The sequence below is a fragment of the Falco naumanni genome, chromosome 10 (genome assembly GCF_017639655.2).
Source record: "Falco naumanni isolate bFalNau1 chromosome 10, bFalNau1.pat, whole genome shotgun sequence".
Lineage (NCBI taxonomy): Eukaryota > Metazoa > Chordata > Aves > Falconiformes > Falconidae > Falco > Falco naumanni.
Window position 1 is genome coordinate 22,290,129 of NC_054063.1, and position 16,522 is coordinate 22,306,650.

Genomic DNA, 16,522 nt, shown 5'->3' on the forward strand with positions numbered 1-16,522 from the left:
CCCATCACGGGGACAGGTTCAGCAGAAGACACGCAGGTTTGAACAATCCCACACGCAAAAGGACTTTCTTCTGGGAACAGCTGGAACTATTGTCTTTTTTTGGTCAAAAATAAAAATAAAATAAAATCACTCCAGGCACAGGATTTTTGCCTCAAAGCGTCCTATTTCCTTACTTCAAGGAGATGAACTTGAGTGTCCACAAGGGAACAGAGAAGTTCCAAGGACAGCCAAGAGACTAATAAAAAGCCAGTATTCTCAGCAAGTGCATTAAAATGGGACACAAGAGGAGGAAACTCTTAAAATAACAGATAATGGGATGAAACAAGCTTTAATTGCTTCTATGCCTTGCTTGCATTTTTTAAATACTGAAATACCAAGGGTGGATTTTTTTTTCTTCTAGCTTGATGCCATAGCATTATTTTTTATGTTAAAGCAGAAACACGCAGATGGTGCCTGTGGTCCCTGACTTCCTGTCAGCGTGGCAGATGTGTGAGGCCCAGAGTCAAGATGAAAAATAGCAGGGAAGAAAAAGGGGCACGTTCTCATCCCTCCCGATTAATGCCATCTCGGAGAAGAGCTGGACCTGCTCTCCCTGCAAGAGGCAGTAACAAACAAGGATCTGAAAGGGGAAAATACTGCTCTGTGTATGCCCACGCTAAAGCCCTTGCCATGCCAGTGCAGGCACGCTTGCACAAGTCAGGCACTGCAGCTCTCGCCCTGGGTGGGGTGTTTTCTTGGGGTTTTTCTACTCTTTGACATAACCTGCTCATCTAAACAAGGTCGCTGCAACAGCCAGTACTTCAACAGGGGCAAGGGGCCCAACCAGGTCTGACCACCCCTCACTGCTCAGTGTCCAGCTGATCGAGACCCAGGAAAGGTTCAGGTCAGATTCTGGTCTCTAAACTCTGGAGAACGCACAAAGGCTTGAAAACAAGTGAATTCTGCCCAAACCACTCCCTGCCCTCTGGACCATCTGCTGGCAGAACTCACAAGAAATACCAAGAATGAAAAGCATGACCATTCAGATTTAATACTGTAAAAAATAAATGGGACATTATTTGCTACACAGAAGCACCACCCCAGGCAGCTGTGGGGCTGGCAGGCACCACGCACGCCATCAGCAGCTCCCTGCTCTGCATGGGGTCTGTCCTGCTCTGCAGTGGCCCGTGGCCTGTTCACAGCCCGTGCTGCAGGTTGGGAGCTCCAGATCAAGCCCACTCCTCTGTTCCAAGGAGTGTGTGTGCCTTTGAAGAGAAGGTTTGTCAAGTTGTCAAGCTCTGGATCAGGCTGCACAGGGAAGTGGTGGAGACTAGATCCCTGGAGGTATTAAAAAGATGTGTAGATGTGGCACTTAGGGACATGGTTTAGTGGTGGACTTGGCAGTGCCCTGGGTTAACAGTTGGACTCCATGATCTTAAAGGTCTTTCCCAACCTAAACGATTCTATGATTCTGTAATTCATGCTTCTGCAAGACTTTAAACGCTCAACAATTAGAGCATTTTCTCAGTGCTCAAAGGCATTTGCTTGTTTGTAAATCCAGAGGCAGCAAGGCTGAAAGGAACATGGCAGAGGGCAGTGCATCCCAACACACCTGACCATGGGTTTAGTCAGGTGATCCCAAGGAACATCCTTCACACTCCAGAAAACAAAACAACAAAAAAAGAAAGGGAAAAAAAAGGTGGGGATGGGGGACAGGGACAACAGGGGGGAGGGGGCATGATGGGAGGAGGCTCTTTGTGCTGCTGTGAAATTGTTCTGAATCTGGGCTGTTGTGACACTCCTGCAGGTACCCTGACACAGCGCAAAAACACCATCTCCCTCACCGATGGCAAGGTTGCGCCACAAGACTTAAGGCTTCAAATTAATTCAGCACACAACTGGGGAGCAATTTGCTCAGATCCTGCCAGTGTGCACCAGAGTGGAGAACTGCAAGGTCAACCAACGGTCAGATACAGCTCTAGCCCTAAAAATAACCAGCCTCATTGCTCTGCTTCTGCACAAGGCTGAACACAGCTCAGTGCTACCAGCCACGAGATGGCTGATTTCTCTTCTTCCCCCCACTGCCCCCTCACTGTTGCCAGGAGAGATGTGGGGGTGCTGAGCAGCTCTTGCAAGATGCTCTAGCTATGGGCTACAATTTAAAAGCAACTTGTCTCTTGACATTCATTTGACACTTCTGATGTAACCTCCCAACCAAAAACCAGGACAAGCTGCCAGACACCCCCCACCCCCCCCCAGCTGCCTGACCTGAGGCAGTGCAGCCCATTCCCACAGTCTCTTGCACCAGGAAGCTCCTGGTTTCCCAGTAGTGACTCAGCTAACAAGGCCAAGGTAGATGGACAGAGCTGGCTTCCGCTACCCTGCTACCAGGTGTCATTGTCACTGCACATGCTTTAAAACACTGCTGGCTTGAACTTCACCCTTGTTCAAAGAAACTCTAAACCTTTCCCTGTGAAAGGGCAGTCTAAGCACAAAGATGTGCACTATCTTTGCAGTATTTTCCCTAAAACCTGGTCCTCTCAAAAATAATCTCCGTGTTCTTTGTGCATGCTTTCCCACAAGGTTATGTGACACCTCTGCACCCCGGTGTGTGTGAGCACTGCTCTGGGGCTGGCAGGGTTCCTTCCTCTCTGGCACTGCAGTGTCTCCCAGGACAGCACAGATCTCCCTTGCCCAGCTCTGTCGTGACCTGCCAAACCCTGGAGAAAGCAGCTCTGATGAGGTGGCAGGGCTGGAGCTGCAGCAGGACCCCCTCCCCATCCCGTGCCTGCCAGCCAGGAGAGGGAGCGGGTCAGGATGCAAAACAGGCCTTTGGGACAGGGAACAGGAAACAACAGGAAGCGGTGACTTTCCCTGACAGCAGCACATCCTGACAGGGCAGCAAATCCGTGTCCTTCCCAATGAACTCACCCACTTCAGCCCTGGGTTTATTCTCTGCTGCCACGCTGTACCTGATGTCTGCCAAAAGGAACACAAGCACTCATGAAATCTGGAGTGGTCTCCAAAATACCCCGAAGCCCTTTAAGAAATGCACCCCTTGAAAGGATCATAGCCCAGGGATGGGGTGCTGGACTGGACACACAGAGTCCCTGCCCTGTACAACATTTCTGTGTTGGGCAAGGACCAAGGCAGACACCCAGATTAATGCTAGGTGACCTGGCTTCAGGGAGCTTATATTTACCCCATTTCCTCCATCTCTCTTCTCATCTGCTTCCTCCTCTCCTCATTGATGGGATGGAGGCAGAAGATGATTATGGCAATGAGCAGCAGGCTTATTGGGACTGGGGCCATGAGAAGCTGCAGGATGAAGACGACGGAGGGGTTGTACGTGCACTTTTCAGCATGGTAACCTGCAAAACTAAAGAGGAGAACAGTTTTCCTTCCCCCAGCCCCAACCGGTCACTGCAGAAAGGCAAGCAGACACCTCCATCACTTTCCTCTAGAGCCTGGCATTGGAGGTCCAGTTTTGGGGAATTTCCCACTTCTTTCTGCTCCTCTTACTCCCAGAAAATGTTGGAAAGACAAATTTGGATACCCCTGTGACTCATTCCAGCATCTCCTATCAAGGCTCTAGAAAACAGCAGTGGAAAGTGCTTGTGCTGGGATGACAAAATAGGGGAGGTAGTGTTTGGGCCTTACTGTAAACTCAGTATCGATATCCCCACAGCGAGGCCACCTGCAAACTTGTTGAAGAAGACATAAAACGAGTAGAAGAGAGCTTCCAGGTTGAGGTAGCTGGGGTTCCTCAGCATGAAGTCATCCACAGTATCTGGCAGCATGGACCTGGGGACAGACAGCCCCACAGATGTGTTGGTGATACCCACACCAGCTGAGCTCAGCTCTAGCTGCTTCCAGGCCTCTTGAAGCAGCAGAGACAGACAAAACCCCCTTGCAGAACCCCACTCTAGAGACCATTTTGTGTCTGTCCTCTGCCTTAGGTAAACAAGGCAGAGAGCATCTTACAGAGAGGGTGCAGCGGCTGCTTCAGAAGAAGGGAAGACAAACAGCACCTTGCACAATGACGGGTTCCTGTTGCTGAGCCCGAATGCAGACTGAGCGATGCTGCTGGGGGACCATGCATTACATCCATGCGCCTTCCCACTCCCACCTCCATGTGTCCCTCTGCAGCTCAAAAGCTGCTGTATTGAGCAAACAGGCAGCCTCGGCACCTCATGGGTGGTGCTTTCCCCTATAACCTTCCCCTCCTCTCCACCTGACAAGTGGCTTGAGGTGCCGCTGCTCACCATGGTAAAAGGTAGAGCACAGCCATGCTGCAGCCTGCCATGATCACCAAGAAGATGAAGGCCAGGAAGTTGTGTGTCACCTGGGTGATGGCTACCAGGGCTGGGATGATCAGCTGCACAGTGAGAGGAAAAGGAAAAAACAAAAGCACACATGGGCCCTTTCTGCTGCTCACAGGCAGTTTGCACTCGTCTGCCCAATCAAAGGCCGTGCTCCCCACTTCCCCAAACATTTCACAAACAGAACTGCTTCTGTCCCCTGTGCAGTGCAGCATGGAGAGGCCCTGGGCAGGCTGACACTGGCAAGAAAACCTCCCTCATGGATAAAGAAGGGATGGTTACGGGGGGCAATGGAGGCAAGTGGTTGAACTGGAAAGCTGAATCTGCTGTGGCTGCACCCCATGTCTGTGAGGAAGGCATCTGGAGATAGCTCCTCAATGGGATTTGAGGACCTAATTCCGCAAAAAAGTTAAATGGCATTTCCTTGCTGACCTGCAAAGCCAGGCAGCAGCCAGACGTGTGTCTGATGAGCAGGCTGTTTCCTGGCCAGTGCCAAGCGTGGCACACAGCCCTTCCTTCCCTCCCCGTGCCTCTCATGGAACTGGCTGGCAGAACTTGGATCACTTGCATCAAGCATGCAAGATCCTGGAGCAGGACAGAGGCCACAGGATGATGCTTGCGTGTGCACATGAGACTGGTGCATTGATACAACATCTGATCACACGCTGCTCACCAAATCTGCAGCCACAGAGTCTCACAGTGTGAGCCCTTGCTTGGGTGATGCTGCAGGCAATATAATTTACCCCTTGTCCCAGAGTTGGTCCCTCAGCCTCCCTGCACCTTAACGCAAAGCTCTGCAAAGCCCAGGCCCCTGACACCAGCAGCAGCCAGACACAAGGAACTGCAGAGCTGCCATCAGCTACTGACTTAACACCTGGTCACCTGCAATGCAGAGGACAATGTGCTCAGGGCCACCCTTAGCCACCAGCCAGCTCTTCTCCACAGACACCATGAGCAGCTGGGGCAAGGCTGTCCCCCCGCAGGGCTTCTCAGTCCACAACCATGGGCCAACTCACCGCCAGACCTAGTGATGCTGCTGTTTTCTTTCCAAATCTCCCCAAAAACCACTGCCAAAAGGGAATAGAGAGGGAAGCTGTGACCTGAGGAGAGAACCAAAGGGGTCTCAGCAGTGCCCCCAGGACTGCCAGTCTCTGCCTGGGTGACAGCCTTGCTGATGGGCAAGAAACAGCAGGACATGACTCCACAAGGCTGAGCTGCCCATGCTCAGGGGCTGAGGCGACCCAGGGATCAACTTCTCCACCAGGAAGGTCTGCCTGGGGCTCACTTACCAACATGATAATCACTAAATGCTGGAACTTCCCAGCTAGCCCTGCAGCATGAGTACAGAAGAAGGCAAAGATCCCCTGTGTGATCTGGGAAGGCAATACAGAGACGTTCATGGCTGGGGGTCCTGAGTTCTCTGTCTGGAAAACTTGCCTGGACATCTTTATCCTCCAAGTTCTCTGCCTGCCATGGCAGGTCTTCTACCTGAAAGGCCAGGGATGCAAAGAGGAAGCCACACAGCAGCTGGGTGTAGGGCTTGTGTCCCACAATCATCTTCAGGCAGCTGACAAAGGACAGCTCAGCCTTCCCCAGGGGGTTGAGGGGCCCTGGGAGGAGAAATAGCAGGGCTGGCACTGGAGCTGCCAGAGAAAACGGCACAGGATGGGAGGCACAAGGGGTGGGGAGCTACTGGGGTCTGATATCTTGGTGCAGAGACAACAGCCATGGTGTCAGCTACAGGCAGGATTTTGCCTTTTCATGCTGCATGCTCGGGCTGGCCTGTGTGGCTCTGCAGGCTGTGTTGGCGAGGCCTGCTCAGTGTGAAGCAGTGTGCTGCAGACCCTGTCCCAGGCCCACAGCTCCCAGCACAAACCGAGGAGGATCTCAGTATCCAAGTCTGTGTTGTGTTTCAGAGAGCCATCCCCCCATAGAAGCCCAGCTTCCTCTGCCTTGCACCTTCCTCGACAACCCCATCCTCACCATCCGCTGCCACCACGCACCCTCCAAATTGCATCTAAATGGAACTTACCAGGCTGTTCCCTGACTCCAAAGATGAGAATCAGACAGGACAGGCAATAGATCGAGCCCAGGACCAGGGATGCAAATACATAGGCCCTACGCTGGAAAAATGAGAGACAGTGCCCAGTGACAATGTAGGTACCCCCACAGAGCTGGCAGCACAGCCAGCGGTGCCCACCCCAGAGCTTGCAGGAGGAGCAGAGGGGCAGCCGGGGCAGCCCTTACTGTGTTCTCCAGCGAGTCTGTGAGGTGGTGGGTGCTGGTGTTGGGCAGGGTCTCGTTTGGCACGTAACAGTCATTCATCATGCGGGCATGGTAGCTGCCCACAATCTGCCCCTGGATTCCTGATCCAAGGAGTGTGCTGAACACCTCAAACCCCATTCCTGTCAGGACGATGAGGAGAGAAACCTCAGTCCCACTTCCTCACTGATGGGACATATCCCTCAGGGTAAAAGACCAGCTCTGGAAATGGGATGGAGGCACCAACATCCAGAGCTGTCCCAGAAGAGGAGACCTGTTGTTTCTCCCTGCTCTGATTTTTTCCTCTTGGCTCCAGCAGTAAATGCTCTAAAGTTTGGAACCAATAAATCTGGCTCTTGAGTCCCCTAGGGATGATATAGATCTAAGAAATGTTTCTGCAGATAAATTCTTTGCAGAAAATGACTGGTTTCATATCCCTGGTTTACCCCATCCACTCTGCAGCCTGTTCAAAGCCAGAACTTATTCACCTCTCCTTTGGGGAGGGTCTCCGAGGAATGCAGGCAGACCAGGGTTGGAGGGGCACAGACACTTACTGTAGGCAGTGGCTGAGTCACGGTCTCTCTGGGTTCCTCCCAGGAACATTGTCAGGGAAGAGTATGGCACATGATGGCACTAGGAAGAGCACAGTTCAAACACTGCTGCTTCCCTGGTTTGCTGGTCATGACCTGCCTCGTCCCTACACACAGCAGGTAATGCTGCCTTTTGTGTCCCCCCTGCACTCGTGGCTTTTCACCCTCTTCTGTGATTAGCTCTGTTCCCACAAACCAGTGATGGAGAAGTTCACGTCATCACATACAGGCAGCCCAGCCAAATCCCCAGCATTAAAATACACCGCTCCACCTCACCACCCCAGCAGGGATGGCCTGCACCATCCTGCACCCCTCACTACTCCTCATCTAGAGCTCTCCAAGGCTCTGCTCCAGGTCCCTTCCTGGGGAGGCTGGGACTCCCCAGCTGACCGTGCAGCGTAAGATGGCATGTAAGACAGCCCCAGGCATCATGTTCCTTACAGTCATGCAAGTCTGGAAGAAGCTGTACATGAACAGGTACCACAGGAATTTCAGGGAGGTGGGGGTGGCATCTGAAAGGGTGAACCACATCATGCAGTAGCAGAGCACCCCGAACGGCATGGAGCATGCGATCCTGGGGAGGAAGCAGAGCTGGTCAGATGTTAACCTCAGATAAGCGGGTAATACTTCTCATTGCACAAGCTGAACTATGTAGCGCAGCCTCTTCCCCAGCTTCCAAACCACAGCCCAGCTACTGCATAATCAGGATCTGCAAGAGGAAGCAGCTTTGCACAGTGAGCGGCCATCAAGTCAGGTTGGGAGGGCTAAACACAAACACAGAGAAAAAGTAATGTCAAAGTTGTCCAGCATTTCTTACTCTCTTGCTTAACTACTTGAAGGCCTTGTCCTGCAGCAGAACCTTGGGGGCAGCACCCTCTATGTGCAAGTTCTGCCTGTGGTTAGAGCCTAGAGGAGATCCTGCCAAGAGGATGGGGCCAGGCTCTTTTTCAGTCATGCTAACTGACAGGACAAGGGGCAATGGGCACAAACAGCAGCACAGCAACTTCCATCTGAAGATGAGGAAAAACTTTCTACTGTGAGAGTGACATAGCACTGGAACAGGCTGCCTAGAGAGGTTGCGGAGCGTCCTTTCCTGGAGACATTCAAAACCTGCCTGGACACTATTCAAGGACAACCTGCTTTAGCAGGGGCTTGGACTAGATGATCTCCAGAGGTCCCTTCCAACCCTGACCATTCTGTGGTTTCATGATCTGCTAGCACAGCTGACTACCAAACTCTGCACATGCCACTACACAGGACTCTCAAGGCACTGAACCCCATGACCTCGAAAACTTGAGGTCCCAGAGAAACAGCAAGCATACAAGTTTGCTATACATTCCTCCTCTTTCACCACAATGACATATGGACCCCACTCTAAGTTATGTTATCTTCAGTGTCCTTGTGACGTTAAGGTTTCATAACTCTCTAAGCCACAACCACATTAAACTCCTGGTGAGGTGTTCCCAGCTGCCTCCTTATGCTAGCAGTCAAGGAATTTGAGCCCAAAAGCCCTCCTGAGGCTCCAGCCCGGACACTCACCATGGGATCAGCTTGCCATATTTTCTCCTTGGGCTCTTGCTGACTAAGAAGCCAATAGCAGGGTCAGTAACTGCATCCCAAGCTCTTCCAAGGAAAATGATCAAAGAGGCATGGAATGGCTCCAGCTGGGGGGGAAATGGAAACCACAGCTCGAAAGGGAAAGAAGTCCTGATGAAAAGCTGCGAGCAGTCAGCATGATGCAGGTCATGCTAGCCAATGTTTCATCTGCATCCCCTGGAGACCACTCCAAGCATTGAAAGTGGCCCAGAAACATCTCCTACACACCCACCGACAATATTTACATCATGCAATTTTCATCCAGTTTGAATGTAATTCTGATGAGCATTTCCAAGGGCTTTGGCCACCCACCAAACCCTATGCTTCCCCCAGTCTGCTGAGCTTATGCTAATCCCCTTTGCAGATAACCCCATCTCACGTGGCCACTCACCTGCACAACATCCAACAGGAAGATCTGGAGGAAAAACCCAAGGGCATTGCCTGTCATCTGGTAGGGAATGCCCCCAACAGCATAGCAAATCTTTCTGCAGAGCGTCAGTCCTGGATTCTCCTGCAGCCGAGACACCAGGGAACAAGCCCACCTGAGAAATGATACGTACCTCTGGCTGGCAGCTAACCTTTAGCACTGCTCGTCTCATCCGCTGGGTTCTCCAAAGCCCATCTAAACCCTCAGTCATGTCATAAGACCTCACACAACCCACCCACCACGCATATACCTGTCCTTTGCCTGGACATCACTCCACCTGATATTCACAAGCAAGGTGGTCACGGCATTTGGGGTGTTGTGGAGTCCTTCCCCATCTGCTGGAAATCTTGGTGGGTCAGGGCACAGAGCTTCCTACGCGCAATCTGCCTGCAGGCAGCAGCCCGGCTCCTGAGGTCCTGCTCAGTGGCGTTTCCTATTCTTCATAAACCTTCAAGGTCTCTTGCACAGCGCTTCGAGCCACTTTCCTCGCCACACCCCACCAGCCCACATCTGTTCCTCCACCAGCCAAGGCCCCAAGGCAAAAGCTGCTCGGTGGACATCTGCCTCATCTGCTTGTCTTAGGCTTGTCTTGTCACCAGGGCCACATCCTGGCATTTCACCTTGATTCTCCTCACAGGCACGTTTGCGTAAGATTACAGGCTGCTAACAAACGTGATATATATCTAATGCCAGACACTGTGCTATCTGCTGAGCGGGTCTAATGTCCTTTCCTATTCTATTGACCTACAATCCAGTGGTTCAAGTTCTTTAATATTAAAAAGTACACATTGCATTAGTGATTAGTGACCTGTAACAGAGGGAGTCTGAGAAGAGAGACTGCAAAGGCTGGAGCCCAGGGGATTTCTACAGATCAACAGGGAAAACACAAGGAACGTTTCAGCGCACAGGAAAAGGACTGATGGCAAAGCCACTATTTTATTTGGATGTGGTTAGCTTTAGTAAATACCGTACCAAGCCTCAAGTACCTGGCAAGTTCCCAGGGGCAACCTACAGCACTGATCTCTTCCCAGCCCTGAACGGAGCTTTCTGTTTAGCGTGATACACCTCTGCACCACACAAGACCAGGGGTATCCTGCAGCATACAGGGTGAGACCACGTAGAAAGCAGACAGCCAATCGGGGGGCGGCTTTCCACTTGGCTGAAGCAGCACATAGCCTTGGCCGCAGCTCAGCTCTCCTAGGAGTAGACCATTGCTAGAGGCTGTTCGGTTGGGATCAGAGGAGCAGTGGTGGGGTTGCAGCACAGATGCCTGGAGACCAGGGCTGACCTCCCACTTCAGTACAGCCTGCCTTGGATGATGCTCAGGGCTTGTCAGCATCTCGGGTTCCTGGTGTACACCACGTTTCAGCTTTCCTGATCACTGAGCAGCTCCAGCACAGCTCAGAGTGCAGCAGGTGGGTTGCTGTCCTGCACCCAAAAAATACACAGCCCTTTCTGGAAAGATACAGAAGGCTCCACTGCTCGCACAGCACAGACGGCCATCCCAGGCAACAGGCCTGGTCCAGACATGGCTGTAAAAGGCTGCAAGCTCCTCCAGCAAGAGCTCTGCAGAAGAGCTGAGAATGAGGAGGGATGAACACTTGGCATGAGGCAGCTGTGCAAGAGACTGGGCTGAGAGACAGACTGCAGGGTCACCCAGACAGTTGGGTAACAGGGAAATCAAGTCAGGGAACGCCTCAAATTCCCACTTGCCCTCATCGCTCATGGGGTGAGGGGGCAACCTGCTGGTTCCCGTGCCTGTTTGGGCTGGAGATAGCTTGCTGTGCCGCTGGCACCAGTCGAGCTGACAGCCACCCTCGAGGGGTGACAGACCTTCATTTTAATGGTAAAAGGGAGCAGCTTCCAAAAACACAGGCACAATCCCAGAAAGCAGCATTCCAGAAGGCACCAAGCGCATTTCCCTCATGTAGTGATTAGCAATAACTCCTCCACAGCCCATGCCATGGAAAAAGCACCGACACCGCTGTGCCCATCAGGCTGGAGGGCCCGGTTTCTTCCCACACACCCAGGGGAGCAGAGTGCCTGCCTTCCCCATGCCAGGTAAGCTCAGCAGCCTGCTTGTGCCTCACAGCTTCTGGTCCGAGTTTACTTTCTGCCTTTTATACCTCACAGCAAGAGTCAGGTCCCTTTTATTTCAAATTGCAGAGCAACCTTGTCCCACAGGGATAGCTGAAGCATTAGGCTTGCACCACCACTAAGGAGCACTTACTCATACAACATCTTGTTTGCACAGCAGTTCTGTTTCTAAAATAACAAAGGCATTTCTCCCAGCTGTAAGGTTTTGCGGCAGCTTTTGTTCCATTTACGCTCTCAGCAGGTAGGACAGCACTCTGCACGTCTCTGCCCATTTCACTTGAAAGTCAGCAATAACAACAAAACGCAGAGCCTTACTTTAACAATGTGTTCTTGAGCTCGAGTCATAAACACTTCGAAACACCCCCACAGCCTGTGGCTGCTTGATCCGGGTAGGCTCTGCGTGGGTGTGCACACTCGTGAGGGTTAGTGTGCACGTGTGAGATGCATTTCTGCATGTGAGAAAGAAGCACCTTGGACCACTGATCTCACCTCTCTGCCGACCACTGTCCCCTGTGGAAGAGCTCCCTCCTGGCTTAACGTGTGCAGCTCAGCATCTTCATGACCACCTGGAAGCATGACTGCAGACATGACTGTGTCCTTCAACAGCATGTGGCAGGGAAGTAGAAGCTTCCTCGCCCAGGATTGAGGAAGAAGATGCCTCAAACGTCAGAGTGCAGCGCAGACGCAGATCAGAGCTGGATGGAGATTTGACAAGTGAAGATACAACATCTGTGGGGCCCCGGGGGAGCTGATGGAGGGGAAATGACAGGCCCCGAGGGAGGAGCGTGGGCAGACCCTGCCCATGGAGGCAGAAAGGCTGGTGGGGCTCACAGTGCCGCATGTCCTCAGGGCAGTGGCTGCCCAGCTCTCTGCAGTGGAGAAAACTGGTGCCTTTCAAAAGGTCACACTGGGTCCAGCAGTTCCCTCCCACCCCAGGGCTACTGCCACATGGACATCGTAGGGGTGTGGAGAAGTCTTTTGCCTGAGCTCCAGACCACTGCAGGAACATGCTCGAGCCACCCCAGGACTCCTGCCTCAGCACCAGCAACCACCAGCTGCAACATGCAACACAGAACCAAAATGCGAAACCCAGGACGGGCAACCAAAGCAGCTGGAGCAGCCAGGGAGAAGGCAGCAGGAACAGGCAAGTTCATGCCCCAGGTTGCTCCCTGACAAAGCCACTCTCTTCCAAGGCAGTGCAGGAAGACCAGGAGACCGGCTCTGGCTCCTTATGTGGGGCTGTGGAAACCCCCTGCCTCTTTGCTTTGCCCTATCCTTAATGGGTGCAAGGTGTTGGCACTGCGCTAGCCCAGGACAATGTCAGTGGAAGCAGGAGGTGTGGGATACATTTTCCTTTCTCTGTTAAATGAGAAATGCAATTATCAACCTCTTTCAGCCTGTAAGCTCCTGAGAGATCTCCCATGGCAATGCAGACCCCACACAGTATGTTTTAACCTGATGACAAGAACCATGCTTTTCTTAGTCCCCTTTCACAGACCCTTCATAGCCCATAAAGCCCAGCAGTCTCAGCATCACAAACCAAAAATTACTCCTACATTAAGAGTGGTAGGAGCCCAGTTACTCAGCGCTGGCTGTGTGGGAGCAGCCAAGTTCCCAAGGCAGCAGTGATCACAGCATGCAGCCAGTCACCGTTACGAGTACTTGGCAAAGCAAAGGCAGAGGGAGAATTGGCTTCAGAGGACAGAAGGCACACAGCAAAAAGGCTGGCATGAAAGGGATCGCACTGCCGCTCTGCCCGCTAATCATCTGTTTGGCACATCTAGTCTCATCAGGCAGCTCTTTAAGAAACAGGCTTCTCCAACTAGATCAAATTCAGTCTCAAGACTGAACTTACATCAGCAGCTGGGGCAGAAGAACACAGGGAAAACCACCTCCCTGTGCTCTTCCTAGGTAACCAAGAGCCCCTGGGAGCGTTAAATCGATGTTAGTGTCTTTGTACCACCATCCATGGCCAAGGGGAACACAAGCACCCATCCTGCAAGGTTCATCACAACACTGTTAGAAAGATGTGTCATCTTCAGCTCAGCCTTCCCTTGTCCAGTGGGGGTTAACCAAAAACCCAAAAAATTTCGCAGGCTTAGTCAGAACTTGGTTAATAAGCCACAGTACAACTGAGTCAGCGGCATCTCTCTTCACTGCTGTTTTACTGACATCCCAGATAACAAATATCACTCACACTGGACCACAGCCAGTGCAGTGGGAGCCAAATCCCTGTCTCCCACCAGCATATCTAAGCATACATCTCTATAAGAAAGCAAAATACATCTCTCCCCACCCAAGAGGAAAGGGGAAACTCAAAAGGAAATATAAAATCCTGATTTTAATTTTTTTCTCTAGGCCATTTTGTACCCACTCATCACACACAATTACATTTGGACAGACACAAGGTACCTTTGGAAATTGTACTCAGCACTTAATCCTCTGGCTCTTTGGCACTCATTTACTCTCCAGGTGCAAATAGCTGCATTTTCTGCTCACAGACTAGAAAGCCAACAGATGACCAACAGTTACCTCCCAGAGTAGCTGTGTAGCTCTTGCTCCCTAGCTAGTTCAGCGCACAATTATCTTCAGCACAGGAAAGCTTTATTTCTGCTCTGCTCAGATCCTCCCAAAGCCTTTTGTCATGTTGCTCAGTGCCTTACAGAAGACAGCATCACCCGTTGGGTCTAGACAGCTTTCCTCTGCACAAGAGGGGGGTTCAGCTTTGTGCTAGAAAGGCAGATTTCAGTGAAAAGCACCAGTATCATTGTTAATCACTGCTACACACTGGGCTACTCACTACAAGCAATGAGCTTTCTAATAATGCTGTGTGTCAAGGTCTGAAATCTTAACCAAACCAGCTTACCCATACACTGTGCACACCAAGGGTCTGGAGCAAAAGGCAGATGAATCTTCCATCGCTACGCTGATCCTTTGCTATCAGTTCCTCAGAAATAGGTTTTGAAAAAGGGAAAGCACTCAGCAACACTGCAGCTACACCCGTTTTTCTGTTGCACAAATACTCAGCAAAAGGCACAGAGAAGTTAAAGCTCTGCAGTTTCAGAAACAAGGTCATGTTGGAATTTACTCACTGCAAAGGAAAGGTCCCCTCCCCAGAACCCCCTTCTCCACTGCAGAAGCATGAGATCTTATCTCTCAAGGCACCCAGGGCCCAGGAATCCATGATACAAACAACTCCAATCCAAGCCACGCTAGCTGAACAGCTTTTCTCAGGGTCCTATGACCTAGAGACAGGCTGCTCAAGTAAGGGAGGCCCATTGGAAAAAAAGAAAAAAAGTCTAAAGCCAGAAAATGGGATTTTTTTGGCACAGAAACAAGTGGCAGTATTTGGAGACATTCCACTAGTGAGTCCTCCAAAGGTTCACCATTCCTTGACTGCTCTAAGCATGGCCAGTGGCTCTTGTGTTCCCTTCAGCACAGCTGCCTTCTCTGCAGCCACCAAGATGGATGAGGCAGGAGAAGAAGAGCTGTTGCTACCATAGGCCCATAAGCCAATAAAGAGTTAATTTAATGAAGAGTCATGAATCGTACCTGAGTAAATACGCACATCTGGAATCTATTCAGGAACTCCCAGCACTGGGACAGACAGGCTCAGTGCAGACAAGACAGAGCAGCAAATAAGATAAGCATTTAGGAATGTAGTAAATAAGTCAGAAAATGATAAATTAGTGAATCAAGAGGCGCTTAACACAGGAGCTGTTTAACTCCAAAGATGTGGCCCTGTTGCATAATTAGTATTATACTACTCTCTGTAGAAGTCTGTAGTTGGGAAAGAACGGGACTTGTTTGGAAAAGCTTCTGCTAACAGGTAACTAAGAAAGGATTTCTTCCCGTTTCCGTTGAACTCTGCGGGATCCCTGTGACAGCCAGCCTGATCGCCTGGCCTGCAGCTGCTATCAGCAGCTCCCTTGGTTTAGACAGCATGTGTTTGCCTCCTTGTTCCATCAGCATTGCCGTAGGAGCCTACTTAGCACTTCGGCAGCAGCCAACATACGAAAGTCCCCGAGCCGTCTGCAATGACACGCTCCGCCAGCTCCCAGAGCCACTCTGCCATCGTGCCTGCTGAGTATATTTATGCCACATGGTACAGCATTATTTATCAGAGCAAGAAGGAGACTTGCAGCTGAACTCTCAGCAGACATCAACTACCTTTGGGGCTTTTTCTCTTCCTAAAGTGAAACTGCCTAAACCTTGAAAGCTGGCAGGGTGATCACACCTCGTTAGCAAGGACTGTAGGTGAGGGTACCCAGCTTGCACAGTTCAGCAAGCCAGTGCGATGGCCAGTTCCCTTGGCACCAGGCAGAGCCCTGACGCGTATGTTCATTGCTGCTGTGCCTGAAGGACAAGTACAGAACCATGCAGCTCAGAGAAGTCTGGTCTGAGTCTTGAAGCACGATAGGAACTGAAAGGCTTGTCTTTCATGGAGGACACAGCTGGGTTGCCAGGAAAGCACACCTGGGCAGCCCTCACGACTGAGAGCTGTGGGACACCAGCTCCACCTGGAGTGACTGTCAGACACCCATCCTTGGCTGATGCCAGGTGTTCACCATACAAGCACCAATGGAAACCCACAACCTGGTAAGAAAAACAACTTTGTTGCTTAATTGCAGTCATTTAAAATTGCCAGTCTCTATCTCTAAACCGTCTGGTTCACTAACAGAAACAAGACCATTCAGAAGCGGTAGGGGGGTAGCTTTCTTTCACAACCTAGCAATTCTTCACACAGGCTTACCTAGAACAGCAAACTCCTCAACAGACACCAGCTCCTGCCCAAGGATTCAAACAGATATCACAGCTCCTCCCCTCGTGGTGGTGAGCTTTGAAAAAACCCACAAGCATCCTGCTTTACGTGACTGTAACACCAATCCCCCAAGCCAGTTTTCCGCTGTAACTACAGAGTCAGGAGAAACGTCAGCTCAGGGTCCTTTTTCTTGAAAACAAAGGATCCATAAGGATCTGTAAAGCAGCACTGCTTTCAAAAGAAAACTCTCCTGACTGAACTTCCAAAGAACTTCCCAGGAGCAGACTGACATCCTTTTAATCACCCCTCTAAATAAAGACACGAGGGAGTTGAAGACCCACCCAAGAAGCAGCCATGGCATGAAGGTCACTTTCTCCTTCTGGAAAGATTTGGTGTTATCCAGCAACAAGGAGCAAAGACTAAATTAAATATAACTGATTATAACCAAAGGCAGAAAAAAAAAATTAGGCTAAAGTTACACTTATCC

The 16,522-nt window shown here is 51.1% G+C and overlaps 1 protein-coding gene across 6 annotated transcripts; it reads right to left on the minus strand.

The window, feature by feature from the left end:
• Positions 1–1,005: 1,005 nt before the first annotated feature.
• LOC121094582 (sodium-dependent lysophosphatidylcholine symporter 1-like) lies at positions 1,006–13,294 on the minus strand. Of its 6 annotated transcripts, none has more exons than XM_040608420.1 (14): positions 11,763–13,294; positions 9,141–9,260; positions 8,693–8,817; positions 7,595–7,727; positions 7,118–7,196; positions 6,549–6,706; positions 6,334–6,424; positions 5,790–5,911; positions 5,591–5,674; positions 5,318–5,401; positions 4,245–4,357; positions 3,640–3,783; positions 3,182–3,358; positions 1,006–2,958 (listed from the first exon to the last, which is right to left on the minus strand). In XM_040608420.1, the coding sequence occupies exons 1-14, from the start codon at positions 11,880–11,882 to the stop codon at positions 2,928–2,930; spliced, it is 1,581 nt and encodes a 526-aa protein (XP_040464354.1). In that variant the 5' UTR covers positions 11,883–13,294; the 3' UTR covers positions 1,006–2,927. The 6 variants fall into 6 exon arrangements, with proteins under 6 accessions (XP_040464354.1, XP_040464352.1, XP_040464351.1 ...); XM_040608418.1 differs by having other exon boundaries at positions 1,006–1,244; positions 2,911–2,958; positions 5,318–5,674; XM_040608417.1 differs by having other exon boundaries at positions 1,006–1,317; positions 2,911–2,958; positions 5,318–5,674.
• Positions 13,295–16,522: the final 3,228 nt, after the last annotated feature.

What these genes read in the sequence shown, in the direction of transcription:
- LOC121094582 (XM_040608418.1), bottom strand. Translation starts at nt 11,882, where the DNA reads ATGCTGTTGAAGGACACAGTCATGTCTGCAGTCATGCTTCCAGGTGGT. An exon ending in TCCTGTTGGATGTTGTGCAG is followed by an intron (nt 8,818 to 9,140) that starts GTGAGTGGCCAC and finishes TTTCCCCCCCAG; the next exon opens with CTGGAGCCATTCCATGCCTC. An exon ending in ATATCGATACTGAGTTTACA is followed by an intron (nt 3,359 to 3,639) that starts GTAAGGCCCAAA and finishes TCTCCTCTTTAG; the next exon opens with TTTTGCAGGTTACCATGCTG.